The 12,961-nt window shown below is 43.1% G+C and overlaps 2 protein-coding genes across 2 annotated transcripts; one reads left to right on the top strand and one right to left on the bottom strand.

Annotated features, from left to right (window-relative positions):
- Positions 1-1,406: 1,406 nt before the first annotated feature.
- mfsd1l (major facilitator superfamily domain containing 1-like) lies at positions 1,407-7,703 on the bottom strand. Its single transcript, XM_055923673.1, has 13 exons — positions 7,464-7,703; positions 6,852-6,952; positions 6,513-6,622; positions 6,377-6,432; positions 6,049-6,192; positions 5,666-5,824; positions 5,137-5,252; positions 4,807-4,907; positions 4,375-4,486; positions 3,909-4,046; positions 3,045-3,184; positions 2,803-2,914; positions 1,407-2,470 (listed from the first exon to the last, which is right to left on the bottom strand). Exons 1-13 carry the CDS (start codon positions 7,483-7,485, stop codon positions 2,333-2,335), a joined length of 1,449 nt encoding a protein of 482 aa, XP_055779648.1. The 5' UTR covers positions 7,486-7,703; the 3' UTR covers positions 1,407-2,332.
- A 1,522-nt stretch (positions 7,704-9,225) lies between these two features.
- Positions 9,226-12,958, top strand: LOC129855724 (probable crossover junction endonuclease EME2). Its single transcript, XM_055923688.1, has 8 exons — positions 9,226-9,996; positions 10,313-10,434; positions 10,554-10,646; positions 10,731-10,855; positions 10,956-11,028; positions 11,230-11,345; positions 11,746-11,935; positions 12,358-12,958. Exons 1-8 carry the CDS (start codon positions 9,522-9,524, stop codon positions 12,511-12,513), a joined length of 1,350 nt encoding a protein of 449 aa, XP_055779663.1. The 5' UTR covers positions 9,226-9,521; the 3' UTR covers positions 12,514-12,958.
- The last annotated feature ends 3 nt before the right edge of the window (positions 12,959-12,961 follow it).

Genomic DNA, 12,961 nt, shown 5'->3' on the forward strand with positions numbered 1-12,961 from the left:
GTCTGCTGCATGGCATTGGCCATGTCCTGTGTAGGTAGAAAAGTGGAAACTCTCAATAATAGCTGAAAAGTCAGCGGTTTTGTAAAAACAGGTCATGTAAACTACCAACAAATGTCCCAACACACCTCACATATACCATAATAACCCCAAACTCTGATGCAAACTACCCCCCCCCCCTCTCCAAAAAAATAATATATGCATAGAAATGTACGTACTTAGATGTGATGCTCTTTGGTCCAGATGCAGGCCTGCAGTTCATCTCTGTGGGCGCTGTGGTCAGACACCACCTGGACCACTGTGTAGTCCTCCTTCAGCATGTCCATCAAGGTTACGTTCAGCATCATGTTCCTCTGGCTCCCTGGCCAATGCTTGAGACTGCTCCAGCATGGTAGGCTATACAGAGAATAACTACTGTACACCGTAAATTGATCATTTATTTTCTTCATTAATTTTAAATGTACACTACCGTTCAAAAGTTTGGGATCACTTAGAACTGTCCTTGTTTTTTGAAGCTAAGCAAAACATTTTGTCCATTAAAATAACATCAAATTGATCAGAAATACAGTGTAGACATTGTTAATGTTGTAAATGACTTGTAGCTGGAAATGGCTGATTTTGAATGGAATATCTACACAGGCGTACAGAGGCCCAGTATCAGCAACCATATTCAGTTTCTTGTCAATTTCTCACATGGCATAGCCTTCATTTCTCAGAACAAGAATAGACTGACGAGTTTCAGAAGAAAGTCTTTGTTTCTTGCCATTTTGAGCCTGTAATCGAACCCACAAATGCTGATGCTCCAGATACTCAACTAGTCTAAAGAAGGCCAGTTGTATTGCTTCTTTGATCAGAACACTTTTCAGCTGTGCTAACATAATTGCAAAACGATTTTCTAATGATCAATTAGCCTTTTAAAATTATAAACTTGGATTAGCTAACACAATGTGCCATTGGAACACAGGAGTGATGGTTGCTGATAATGGGCCTCTGTACGCCAATGTAGACATTCCACAAAAAAATCTGCCGTTTCCAGCTACGATAGTAATTTACAACAATAACAATGTCTACACTGTAATTCTGATCAATTTGACATTATTTTAAATGGACAAAAAAATAAAACAAGGACATTTAAGTGACCCCAAACTTTTGAACGGTCGCATATGTGATTTAAATATGTCTGGTGTCAACATCTTTAATGCCATCATATAACCCTTAGTTAACCTGCTGAAGGCCTACTAGAATAGTTTTATTGTTCTTCCACTAATCATTATGCGAGATGTGCTAATTTGGTGTACAGTAAATGACAGAAACCACTATGCAACAGCTGAATGTTTCTTTTCGTCAGCCAGTTGTACAAAAAGCCTTTGAAATTTGCGAAAATACAGCTATGACAACAACACCAGTCGTTACTGTAGCAACACCTTTTTATTTGTGCTATCTTGTCAGTATAAAGCAAGTCAGTCCCATTCCCTTATAGAAGGTTCACACTGGCGAACCTTGAACCGCTGCATGAATAGTCATTATTGACTGAAACCTGTAGTAAAAGCAGCTCAAACTCACTAATTTCAATAGTGTGTTTGATTAAAAAGGCAGTAATTGCCAGAACAAATTGCTGCATGTTACATCAACTTGAGCATTTTGGACCACTGCTAACACCAAACGTCACAATCATATTAAAAAAACATTAAAAAAGAGAGCTCATGTAAACCGAAGCGATGTTGTTGCCATCTGAAATTAAAAGATGTCATTATTGGCATCACAGAAACATGTGCAGAAATATCACTGAAACAATTATATAAACATTTATACAACAGGTTATTGTTGACTCATTATTAATAGTGGTTAAATTAGTAACCAACTTACATGTTTAACCTTATAAAAGGAGAACTTTTGGATTACTGAAATAAGGACCAAAACCAAAAACATGCATTAGTTAGCTTCCGATTGTTTTAGTGTGAAGACATGATTTTGCTGACTTCAATACTGTTCACTGTTTGTTGCCGTAGCACTCAATAACATGAGCCTTGTACTTGGGCAAAGGCTCCGTTGACACAAACCATGATTTAAAAAAAGGCAATATTTAGTGTCTGTCTGATAAGTGTAGTATAATCTACAAGATTGGTGAACCATGAGGGGAGGGAATCCGACCACCTCCATTTTCAGATTATAGGCAGAGTCCTGAGGTGTTTTCCCTTTACAAATCCTGTTAAAAAAATCCCCCCAAAAAGGCTCAAGAGATATAGATAGAGAAAGAAAACAATTCCATCTGATTGTATACAAATTTCAGTTCAACTATCTGGAGGCAGACTCTTCTAAGAGAAGAGTGAGGTGATTAGGAACTGTTGGAGGGAGAGCGAACAGCCCCTTCCTCATTCTGCCCCTCCTCTCCCTCCACGAGAGGTTCTCTGTCTGAAGGTCCGCTGGGGGGCGGGGAGCCAGATCTCTTGGTTGTCTTATTCAGAATCCCACCCTGAGGATACAAGACAAGAGAAGATTTACTGATGTAACACAATATAACAACTGTAGAAAATGATACAACTTCATTGTTACATTGACTAAAGGATCTCCTCAGAGGTGACACACACACACACAAACAGTTGATGTTGCTCTAGTTATCTAATCATTTGACATGAAAGCAAACCATTTCAGCTCAATGAGCTGATTTCAAGTGCTAGTGTTACTTCGGGCAATCGGAACACATTATTTTAGACGGGTCGAGTTTCATTATAGAACGGACACGTGTCGTGGCAGTGAAACGGGAAATGGAGGAGGGAGACAGAAAGAAAGTGAGTCTGGTCTGACCTGGCGGTGGTCCACGATGTTGAGCACCACAGAGGTGACGATGCAGGCGATGGTGTTGGCCAACATGAAGATCATCATCTGTTGCCAGCGCCACAGTGGGATCTTAGCGTCACTACCCGCACAGGAGACATGCACAGTTTACATACAGACATGCCATAACACTACACCGAAAAGAAGACGAAAAAAAAAGAATATGGCAATTTGTTGACATCACATCATCATTGTGCCGCAGTGAGCTCTACCTTGACTTGGTTCCCAAGATCTGGCCAACGACAAGGTTGGATATGCCAATTCCTACCATCTGTACTGAGGTGGCAAGACCCATAGCTGTCCCCAGAGTTGCCTGAGGGACCACCAAGGGAATAGAGGGCCACATGCTTGCCTGAAAAACAACACACATACATCTAAGAAAGAGCACGTGTGTCATTGCAAGTGTATTTTCAATGTGCTTCAATGAAAATGCACAAGACAATCCCTTTCCTACTCTTCAATGGGGACTGCCAATAGACCAATTGAGTCACCTACTGTATGTGAATCCTCTCCAACCTGTATACAATATGCAACTTAACAGTAAATGTGCACTCGAAAGAGCAGTTTTATACACTACCAAACAGAACAGGGGAAGATCAATTGCATACTCCTCCCGTCCTCTCTCCTCGTCTCCTTCCCAAATTCCCATTGAATAAGAAAGCCAGAGGTCCCTTCCCACTGACCTTCTCCTCCAATGGGTTTTGAGACGGAGACGAGGAGAGAGGACACGAGGAGTATGCAACTGAGATCTTCCCAGGGTGTTAACCCTAAATCAGAAGGATACTAGCTGAAGTGTACAAAAATAGGTGGAATCTGCAATGGGTTACAGAGCTACTTGAGAGCAGCTTAGTATAGTGAAAGTAGGGCTCACACATGTATATATTTACATTTTAGTCATTTAGCAGACACTCTTATCCAGAGAGACTTACAGTAGTGAGTTTAAACATTTTCATACCGGTCCCCCTGTGGGAATCGAACCCACAATCCTGCCGTCGCAAGCACAATACTCAACCAACTGAGCCACACCGGACAGTACATTACAATATTCAATTTAACTCTTTGATAGGGCTACTCACAGCAGCGAAGGAGTAGGTGACCCCCAGCCAAATGGTGGATACCAGAGGGGGGACGAAAGTGAAGGCCAGGAGGCCAAAGACAGGCAGCGTGAGGACAGCACAGGCCAGAGCAAAGACCCCACGCAACCCCACGTTGTCCTGCAACACAAACACACAAGTGTCAACAATTACAACAACAGAGACACAGGCACACCAATGATTGAGAGTCAGATATATACAGTACATCAGATCTCGTGGTCAAAGGTTAGTTTTTCCTGGCCACTGTGCTGCTTCTAACTTCTGCTTGCTGTTTAGGGTCTAAGCTAATTACTGAAAAGCACTTTGTCACAGTTTAGAATTTGACGGTTGTTGTGACTACCTCAGATACCAGAAAGCAGGATTTATGAATGAGGTTCTCACTGGTTCAGGTAAGGTTGCCATAATACAGCTGTTGTACGCAGCATAAGGTATAGTAATGGTGGCTTACGATGAGAATTCCGACAGTGGCAGAGAGGACTAGGGAGCTGTCATATACTGCACCAGCGATGTAGGCTGCCTCTTTCTGGCTGTAGTCACTGTACTTGTCTTGTATGAACTTACTGGAAAGGGAGACGAGAGGAATCACATACTGTTTAAATATTCAACTGTGGGAGTTATAGGGTTGCAAAATGCTGCTAACTTTCCCAAAAATCTCAGGTTGTCCAGATGTCCCGGTTGAAAGATTCCTGGAGTCAGGAAGGAATAAGATCCAGAATAGTCCAACCAGGATTTCTGGAAAAAACTGGGAATTTTAGGAAAGTTACTGGAATTTTGCAACCCTAGTCTCTGAGAGTAAAGTGTGAAAATGTAGGCTGTGTGTGTGCATGCCTGTGTGTGTGTGCGTGCATATGTAAATCTGTGTGCATATGTAAATTAATACCTGGCGTCAGCTATGAAGGGAAAGATGCCGTTGTAGAAGAACATGATGGTGAGAACCAACAGCCAGTATCTGAGAGAGAGCAGCTTCACATCCTGAAACCGCTACACAGACACATAGACATATCTATCCTGTCAATAGGTACAAAGGCAAGTCAACAGGATTGTAAAATTCATTTGAGCATACAATGGAAAAGGTTTTTAAATGTTTTGCAACCCCGAAGGATATCTTTAGCATTTCTTATTGGACAAGTTCAGGTAGTCCCTCCCTGTTTCAGTCTGTTTTCTTCCCGTTTGGCGTCTTATGAATACCACCCAAGCCCATTCAACTCACCACTTTGCGTGACTCTTCCTGAATGGCCCCATCCAGTCCCAGCTGCTTCATGCCCACCTTGTCCAGGGCACTGACCGTGATGGCAGACATGAAGCCCAGCACACACAGGAAGGCACCTGCGCGCAAACACACACACACACACACACACACACACTAGCTGTGAACAATTCAGGATTGATCACAGCCTCGTCTGGCTTTACTGCTTTATTATACAGTTATATTTGAGCACTTTTCATTTACTGTACTTTTCCCACTAGTATATTTACCTGGTATTCCAGTAGTACTACTGTTTCCACTAGTATTTACTAAGAAATTGTGGTATCAATGGGTACTCTCTCGTACCCATTTTAACACAATTTCCAAATACTTTATACCAAAAACTGCCTTGCGTTGCCTGTTTGAATGGATCCTTAGGAATCAAAGTCTCATAGGTTATTATTGTGCCATTACCGTTTTATCATGTAATTTCGACATAAATACCAGGTCCTTTATGTGCCGTAAAATATAGTGCAGCCGCTGTATGTCCTACCTCCCCATAGGGTCCACTGCATGCCGTACTGGGCCTGGAACCTCTGGGTGAGGAAGAAGTTGAGGACGGAGCCCAGGCGGGAGAAGGCCAGGGTCAGGCCAAAAGCCAGGGCCAGCTCCTTCCCCCGGAACCAGAACGCTGTAATCCGGTTCTGGACAACTGAGGGGGAGGGATAGGGTGCTTAGTTCTCAAATGCAGGAAGGATGACTTTGAAAGTATTGGAACTCGGCCCGTAGTACTATATTGCCTCATTCCATACTGTGCTTGGCCTGGGTCGTACATTTTCTTTTCACATTGTTCTTTCCAGCACGGTTCCAGAAACTATGGTGGATGCGTAACCAGGACAGCCTATCGTGTGAATCAGATATTAAAGGTGGCCTTACTGGTGAGTGATCCATTGCCAGAGCCAAACAGCAAACGGCCGGTGAGCATGAGAGGGAGCAGGTAGGCTGTTCCTTTGAAGTGAGAACCCAGAGCAAAGATGGCTGACCCCAGCACACACAGGAAGGAGAAGAGGAAGACACCAACTACACGCACAGAGAGACAGAGACAGAGAGAGCATTAGGAGAACCAACAGAACATTCCGCACCATACACCAGAGAATAAAAACATGGGTTGATCCAGTATATCAATCAACGGGAGTTCAATGATTCAAAATGTCAGAGTTTGGAATCTCAGTTTAGTGCAGTAGAGTAGGCAATATCAACTTACAGCGGTTGCCTAGTTTGTCAATAAGGAACCCAGCCATTATAACCACCACTGCATTACTGTTGACAGAGAGAAAAGAGTTAGATATAGGGCCTATAGTTAATCATTTCATGAATATATAGGGGTTGTTTACACTTACGTCCAGGCATAGATGGCATAGAGCAGATTATACTCCTGAGGCGTCATCCCCAGTCCCTCCACACAGTCCACTGTCCCATTGATCACTGTCGTATTGGCACACGTTAAATTCTTTGCGCAGGGGGAAAATGAACAGTGATTTGTCATCAACCCGATTCTGCCTCGTGCGTTAGACGCGGTGTAATTCATGATTCCATCACAAAGCGTGTAATTAACTAGGGTCAATGTGTAGAATTATTAGTTAAGCTCTGTGGTGAAATGAGTGCCTTCAGTGTGAGTGACAAGGCTACTTTACTCTCATTGGGTAAAGGCCTATATATAGGCTACTCCTGCGACTCACCCCTTGGAACTGGTCCTGGAGGACACTAGGGATGTCGAAGCAGAAGTAGGAGCCAAACGTGAGCAGACAGTTGAAGAACAATACCAAAAAGCGGTAGTATGCTGTGAGGAGACAGTGTGATGCATGACATGTGACTAACAGCCATGTCACAAAACGTTGCTGCTAAATGCCAGTGGTCAGCAACCCTGGTCCTGGAAAGCTACAGGGTGTGTAGGCTTTTGTTCCAGCCCAGCACTATCACACTTCAGTCAGTTAATGAGGGTTTTGATGAGCAGTTAATTTGTTCAATCATTTGAGTTAATGCTGGGCTGGAAACAAAAGCTTGCACAACGTGTGAGTTATAGGACCAACAACACGACCACTGCACTTTATAGATTTGGCCAAGATAGTGAATATTCAATAACTAATTAAATGTTATAAATAAGCATAATAAATATAAACAGTAGACATTTGTGGAGTTTGCAGTGAGCCAAGTTTGCCAACTAAGCAATTACAAGAAGAATTTGTGATCTTGCACAATTCAAGAGGGGTTTCTTGGCAATGGATCTCTGAATTTGATGATCTCTCTTTATCCACATAAAAACATTTAACAGAATACCTTGGGCCCCATACCTTTCTCTGCCGGCTGCGCCATAGTAAGCTAAAACGAGGTCCACAATACTAAAGTAGCCTAAACGTAAATACCCATTTGTTTTCTGTTTATGTCGGTCGGGAGAACCGAACGGTTATTCAATAAATCGCCGTATTCCAAGCTGCAACTACGCCGATTGCGCGCTCTTTAAAGTATATGGATAGATTATGAGACACTTTTCGAATACACGGATGCTTTACAAGTCGCTGAACGCTCGCAAGGGCTCGAGGTGTAATGGCAAGAACTTCCACTGCCCTCGTGCGCCATCGTCACTTCCTTGCTGACACAGTTCATCGTCTGGATTGGTTCCCCAGCTCCTGTCCAATAAGTAGGGATAGTATCTTATGCCACGTTCAAAACAACTGGGAACTCGGAAAAATACGAAGTAAAATCATGGCGTCGGTGAATTTCAGATCGGAAAGTCGGAGCTCTAAAAATATGCCCAAGTTTGGGGTTTTTATAATTGTGTTATTCTAATGTTGTATTTAAGCAATAATGCTCGATCAAGAGGTTATATAGTTTTGTGTTATTATAATGTTGTATTTAAGCAATAAGGCCCGCGGAGGTGTGATATATGGCTAATATACCACGACCAAGGGCTGTTCTTAGCATGACGCAACGCAGAGTGCCAAGTGGACATCAGTTCTTGGTCCATTAACGCCGAGGTCATACAAGAAACTGTATTAAGTCCTGTTGTCCTTCTGAGAGGACATTCTGGGCTTTTCAATGATATCACAGTCTTTAAAAAATGTCTGTGTAATTATTCATTATAATTTTTGTAAGTTTGATATTCAAATTGTTTCTAGAAAGTGAATAGCTCAGGAATAGTTAAGTGAGTTATCAGAACTGTGTAATAATTTGTTCACATTAAATAATAGGCAAAAGTAGAGCTTATCAAGAAATGTCCTCTGTAGTGGACACCCGGATGCCACAACTATGTTTTTCACCTACTGTAATTTAAAAAAAATCATATTTACTTCCTAATGACCACTACAGAGGGCAATTTTGCACATACAGATAAATAACAATAATAAAACATCTTGGTAACATGTTTTTTTTCAACCCAAACACTTTTCAGGAGGATATACCACAAACACCCGAAGTGCTTTATTGCTATTATAAACTGGTAACCAAAGTAATTAGAGCAGTACAAATAAATGTTTTGTCATACCTGTGGTAGATGGTCTGATATAACATGACTTTCAGCCAATCAGCATTCAGGGCTCGAACCACCCAGTTTATAATGCTATTTATACAGTGTGTGTGTGTGAGAGAGATGTGGTTTTGAGACATCATTCATACAATCCAATCAGGAAATACCTGTGAGAGACAGTTGGTCTATGCACAACATGCCTCAAGTGTACTGTTCTGTACAAGCTAAGGCAAGGATCATGACAGTTGACGTGTCTCTGCCAGCCTGTCCACCATCTGCTGTTCCATTTAAAGAATTCTAATCCAATGATGGTTCAGGTCTCGCACACGCACACCTACACACACGTGCAGTATAGCTGTAGGATTAACCATTAGAAATAGAATGTTAAATACTGACAGCAGAGGAGGCTGGTTGGAAGAGCTATAGGAGGACGGGTTCATTGTAATGGTTAGGATGGAATAAATAAATGGTATCAAATACATCAAACATATGGAAAACACATGTTTGACTCCAACCCTTCCATTATTCCATTCTAGCCGTTACAATGAGCCCGTTCTCCTGTAGCTCTGCCCACCAGCCTCCTCTGACTGACAGTCAGTTGGCCATCATGATTTGAGATATTACGGCTGACTACAAATGAGGGCATTGAATTACGAAGAACGATTTTATGTTTGTCCCTCGTATCACTCCGTCCAGAAGGTGATACATCGTTGCCAGAAGCTGCAACCCGCATTATAAATATAACCAGTTTGAAAACGGTGAAGTTCCAACTGCGGCTGGTGTAATTCCGTTATTGCTAGATTTCTTCTGCTGTCTTAGATTTGGTTTGTGTAATATTGCATTCCGTTATGAAAAGGCATTCCATTATTTTGTCTTGGGTAGAAATATGTCTGCATTGAAAAGAGCTAAAACATGGGAGATATCTGAATCTGAGGGCGAAAGCGATGCTGAAACTAAACCTTCAATCAAATGCGTTGCATTTACCGATCAGGGTGACGATAACAATGAAACAGCGACGGAAAATAGTCCTACTGAGAGTCTCGAACAGGGCAACAAAGACTACAACACAGATTGCAAGTCAACAGCCATAACCGAACCAAGTGACACATTGGTGGCTCTACGACCCGCTAGGTCCGGTACCGCAAGTCCGGGGAAAAAACGCCGAACAAAAGAGGAGATACAGACAGACAGACAGAGAGTTGAGGAGAGGAAGGAGGCCAGAGAGAAACTCAAGAGGGTGAGGGCTGAAGAGAAAGAGGAGAGACGAGAAGATCAACAGAGGAGAAAAGAAGCTGCAGAACGTCAAAAGAGCCTCAGACCTGAGAACTGTTTGAAGTGTCTGACTGTCTGTATTGATCCAGGTAATTGGTTCTTTGTGAATGTAGATGGAAGGGGTTCAGATGGTGTTGAAGCAGAGGCGGCTGGTGGGCGGCGCTATAGGAGGACAGGTCATTGTAACGGCTGGAATGGAACGAGTGGAATTGAGTCAAACGTGGTTTCCATATGTTTGATATCGATCCATGTATGCAATTCCAGCCATTACAATGAGCCTGTCCTACTATAGCTCCTCCCACCAGCCTCCTCCGTGTCAAAGGCACACTGTAAATAAGATGTGACATCAGAGGACCACCAACACAACTATGGTGGACATTTTTAATGTGTGTTTCCACTCCCCAGCTCTACTGCAGGATGATGGATCGGATGTGTTGCTGGGAACTCTGTCTGCAGTTGAGTGGAGGAGTAGCATTGAGACACAGCAGCTCCCTCACAGCATCACTTGGACCAGAGATCTTCCGCCGGTAACGTACCATCACCACAGACAATGCTAGCGCCACAACACTGGGCTTGTTGTGCCGGTCCCCACTGCATGACCCTCTCGGCCCCTCAGGTTGACTAGATAATGTCTTGGTGTTGTCAGGAGAAAGACAGCAGTGGACCACTGGAGGAGGAGCAGGTTCTGCTGGTGTTGGGTCTGACTGACTTCATGGGCATGGTGGTCTCAGTCAAACAGGTGAGAGCCCTTTAAACCTCGACAAATTCCCTGGTGTCTCCACCAGTGTGCAAAGCGAACGTTCATATTTTTCTGTTCACCCAGACACTGCATGGCAATGGGGAGGAATCGGAAGTGGAGTCTTTCTTCAAGCTTTTGTCAGAGTGCCTCAACCGAGATGCCAAGATGGTGGTTACTGTTTTAGTGATGGGATCCAACGCAAATAGCTGGTTAGAATAAGATCTGTTTTAAGAATGTGTCTCTGAACCTTGGTCCTTTGAGACACCTTTTATGAGAAGAGGCTGGATGTATATGTTGGTCTGTCACCAGGACTGGGACATGGGATGTACATGAGTTGAGCCAAAGATCTCAGTTGGGAATGGAGGATCTGGACATTGAGGAGGTAAGGTCTCTTTCTGATATACTATACAATCTCTCTTCTCTCCTCAATACATACATCTGCAGCGGCTGTTTTTTCCATTTCCAGTGTAGTGCAAAAATGAACCATTTCAAGCTGCTTTTTGAACTAAGCTCCTCGAACGGTTCCTACCCATCGTGTCATGGAGCGCGATGGTTTTCCTAACTTGTCTTCATCTGTCCTCAGGTATTGGTTTTTCTGCAACTGTACCGGAACATTACTGTGGTGTTCCTGGACAGCTGGCAGGATGTCACAGACCACGTGTGTGCCGTCACCAAGGCCCTGTCCAAACGGCCCTACAAGTATGAACCCAGGGAACTCTTAATATTCCACATCATTAAGAATTATTCAACTTAGGAATCTTATCAGTTGGAATTAATTTACTGCCATGCCATGAGGATAGGCTTTGAGCACCGCTAGCTTACTTTCTTTACTGTGATTAAACACTAAGTCTGGTAACCAACTTTTGTGCTGGATACAGTGGGAAACTACAAAGCGTGCAGGCTTTTTCTCCTGCCCAGCAGTACCAAACCTGAGATACCGATCGACTTCATGATTTAGATTCTAATGTGTGTTTGAGCTAGGCTGAAACTTAATCCTGCAAACCCTGTAGCTGTCAAGGGTTGATGAGGCTTGGTGAGCAGTCCATTGCTGTAGAGCACAATCTTTAAACTGTGGTCACGCCTGTCCACGCCACTGCAGGCTGCTGACGGAGAGGTGCGAGTTGCCATTCTGTGTGGATGGCTCATGGGCCAGTGGCGTGCGTGTGGAGCGGGATGGGGCAGGGCTGGGCGAGGTGTGGAGCAGGCAGATCACACAGCTCAACAGGGTCAGCCCCGCAGTGGCCTCCACTTTGACCACAGCCTACCCCTCACCACAGATACTACTGCAGGTAGGAGTCGATCTACGTGTCTGTTTAGTCAGGATCATTATGACATACATTAAGACATTGTGTGGTGGTCATAAATGCTTCCGTTAAGTCCTACAATTCATTATAAATGTACCACAATGGCCTATACCTGCAGGCTTTGTTTAGCGTTACCAATCATTTATATGACTCTTATATAATGGGTTGACTTTCATTGCATATAAGGGCAAAAAAATATATATAGGAGGTTGGTACAGTAGATGACCAGAAGTTATGGGTTTTCTTTGTGGTCAGGTTGAAATTTGTTTGGCGTATGACATGGCCACATCACTGACATGATTTCAACAAACTGCATAGATTAAATACACACTTTTATACTGTATGTCAATCTATATTTGACACAGGTCTGATGTGGATAGTTTACTTGTTTAATGTTGTACCTTCAGGCCTACAGTTGCTTAGAGTCTGAGGAAGAGAAGAGGGGGCTGTTGGCAGGCCTACTAGTGAAGACTGGAGGGAAGGAGAGACGCATCGGACCTGAAATCTCAGCCAGAGTCTACCGTTCCCTCACAGCTCAAAACCCCCAGCTGGTCCTGGACTAGTTGACCATTCTGGCGTTACTGTAACTAATTGATACCTAATGAATTCCTAATTGTCCCTTTGGCATGTTGTCTAGGTATCAGCATATTAGTAATATCTCTTGCGCTTTGATGGGCCGGATGGAGCATATCAGAACAATAATGGCCCAAGGACCAAACCCTGTGGAACTCCATCTGTAACCTTAGGTAGACCTGAGAGAATTGATAATTCTAAGTGCCTCAGGCCTGGGGTCAGTTTGGATTTGGGTGTACAACTTTTCTAAGCACTTGGATACATGGAGAACATTTACGTTTACATAAGTTGAAGTTATGGCATTGGTTGCACATGGGGTGATCATCAAAATCAGTGAAGTATAGTACTGTAGCACTTTGTATTTTTAAGAGAGAATGGCAATAGATAACTGTAGATGAAAAATTAATAAATTATGATTAAATGTTTAATACACAAGAT

This window comes from Salvelinus fontinalis, chromosome 1 (assembly GCF_029448725.1).
Source record: "Salvelinus fontinalis isolate EN_2023a chromosome 1, ASM2944872v1, whole genome shotgun sequence".
Taxonomy (NCBI): domain Eukaryota; kingdom Metazoa; phylum Chordata; class Actinopteri; order Salmoniformes; family Salmonidae; genus Salvelinus; species Salvelinus fontinalis.

Coding starts and splice junctions, on each gene's coding strand:
- mfsd1l (XM_055923673.1), bottom strand. CDS start 7,485: ATGGCGCAGCCGGCAGAGAAAG. Junction 4,047..4,374: donor CCACTGTCGGAATTCTCATC/GTAAGCCACCAT, acceptor TTTGTGTTGCAG/GACAACGTGGGGTTGCGTGG. Junction 2,915..3,044: donor ATCTTGGGAACCAAGTCAAG/GTAGAGCTCACT, acceptor CTGTGCGGGTAG/TGACGCTAAGATCCCACTGT.
- LOC129855724 (XM_055923688.1), top strand. CDS start 9,522: ATGTCTGCATTGAAAAGAGCTAAAACATGGGAGATATCTGAATCTGAG. Junction 10,856..10,955: donor GGATCCAACGCAAATAGCTG/GTTAGAATAAGA, acceptor GTCTGTCACCAG/GACTGGGACATGGGATGTAC. Junction 11,346..11,745: donor CTGTCCAAACGGCCCTACAA/GTATGAACCCAG, acceptor ACGCCACTGCAG/GCTGCTGACGGAGAGGTGCG.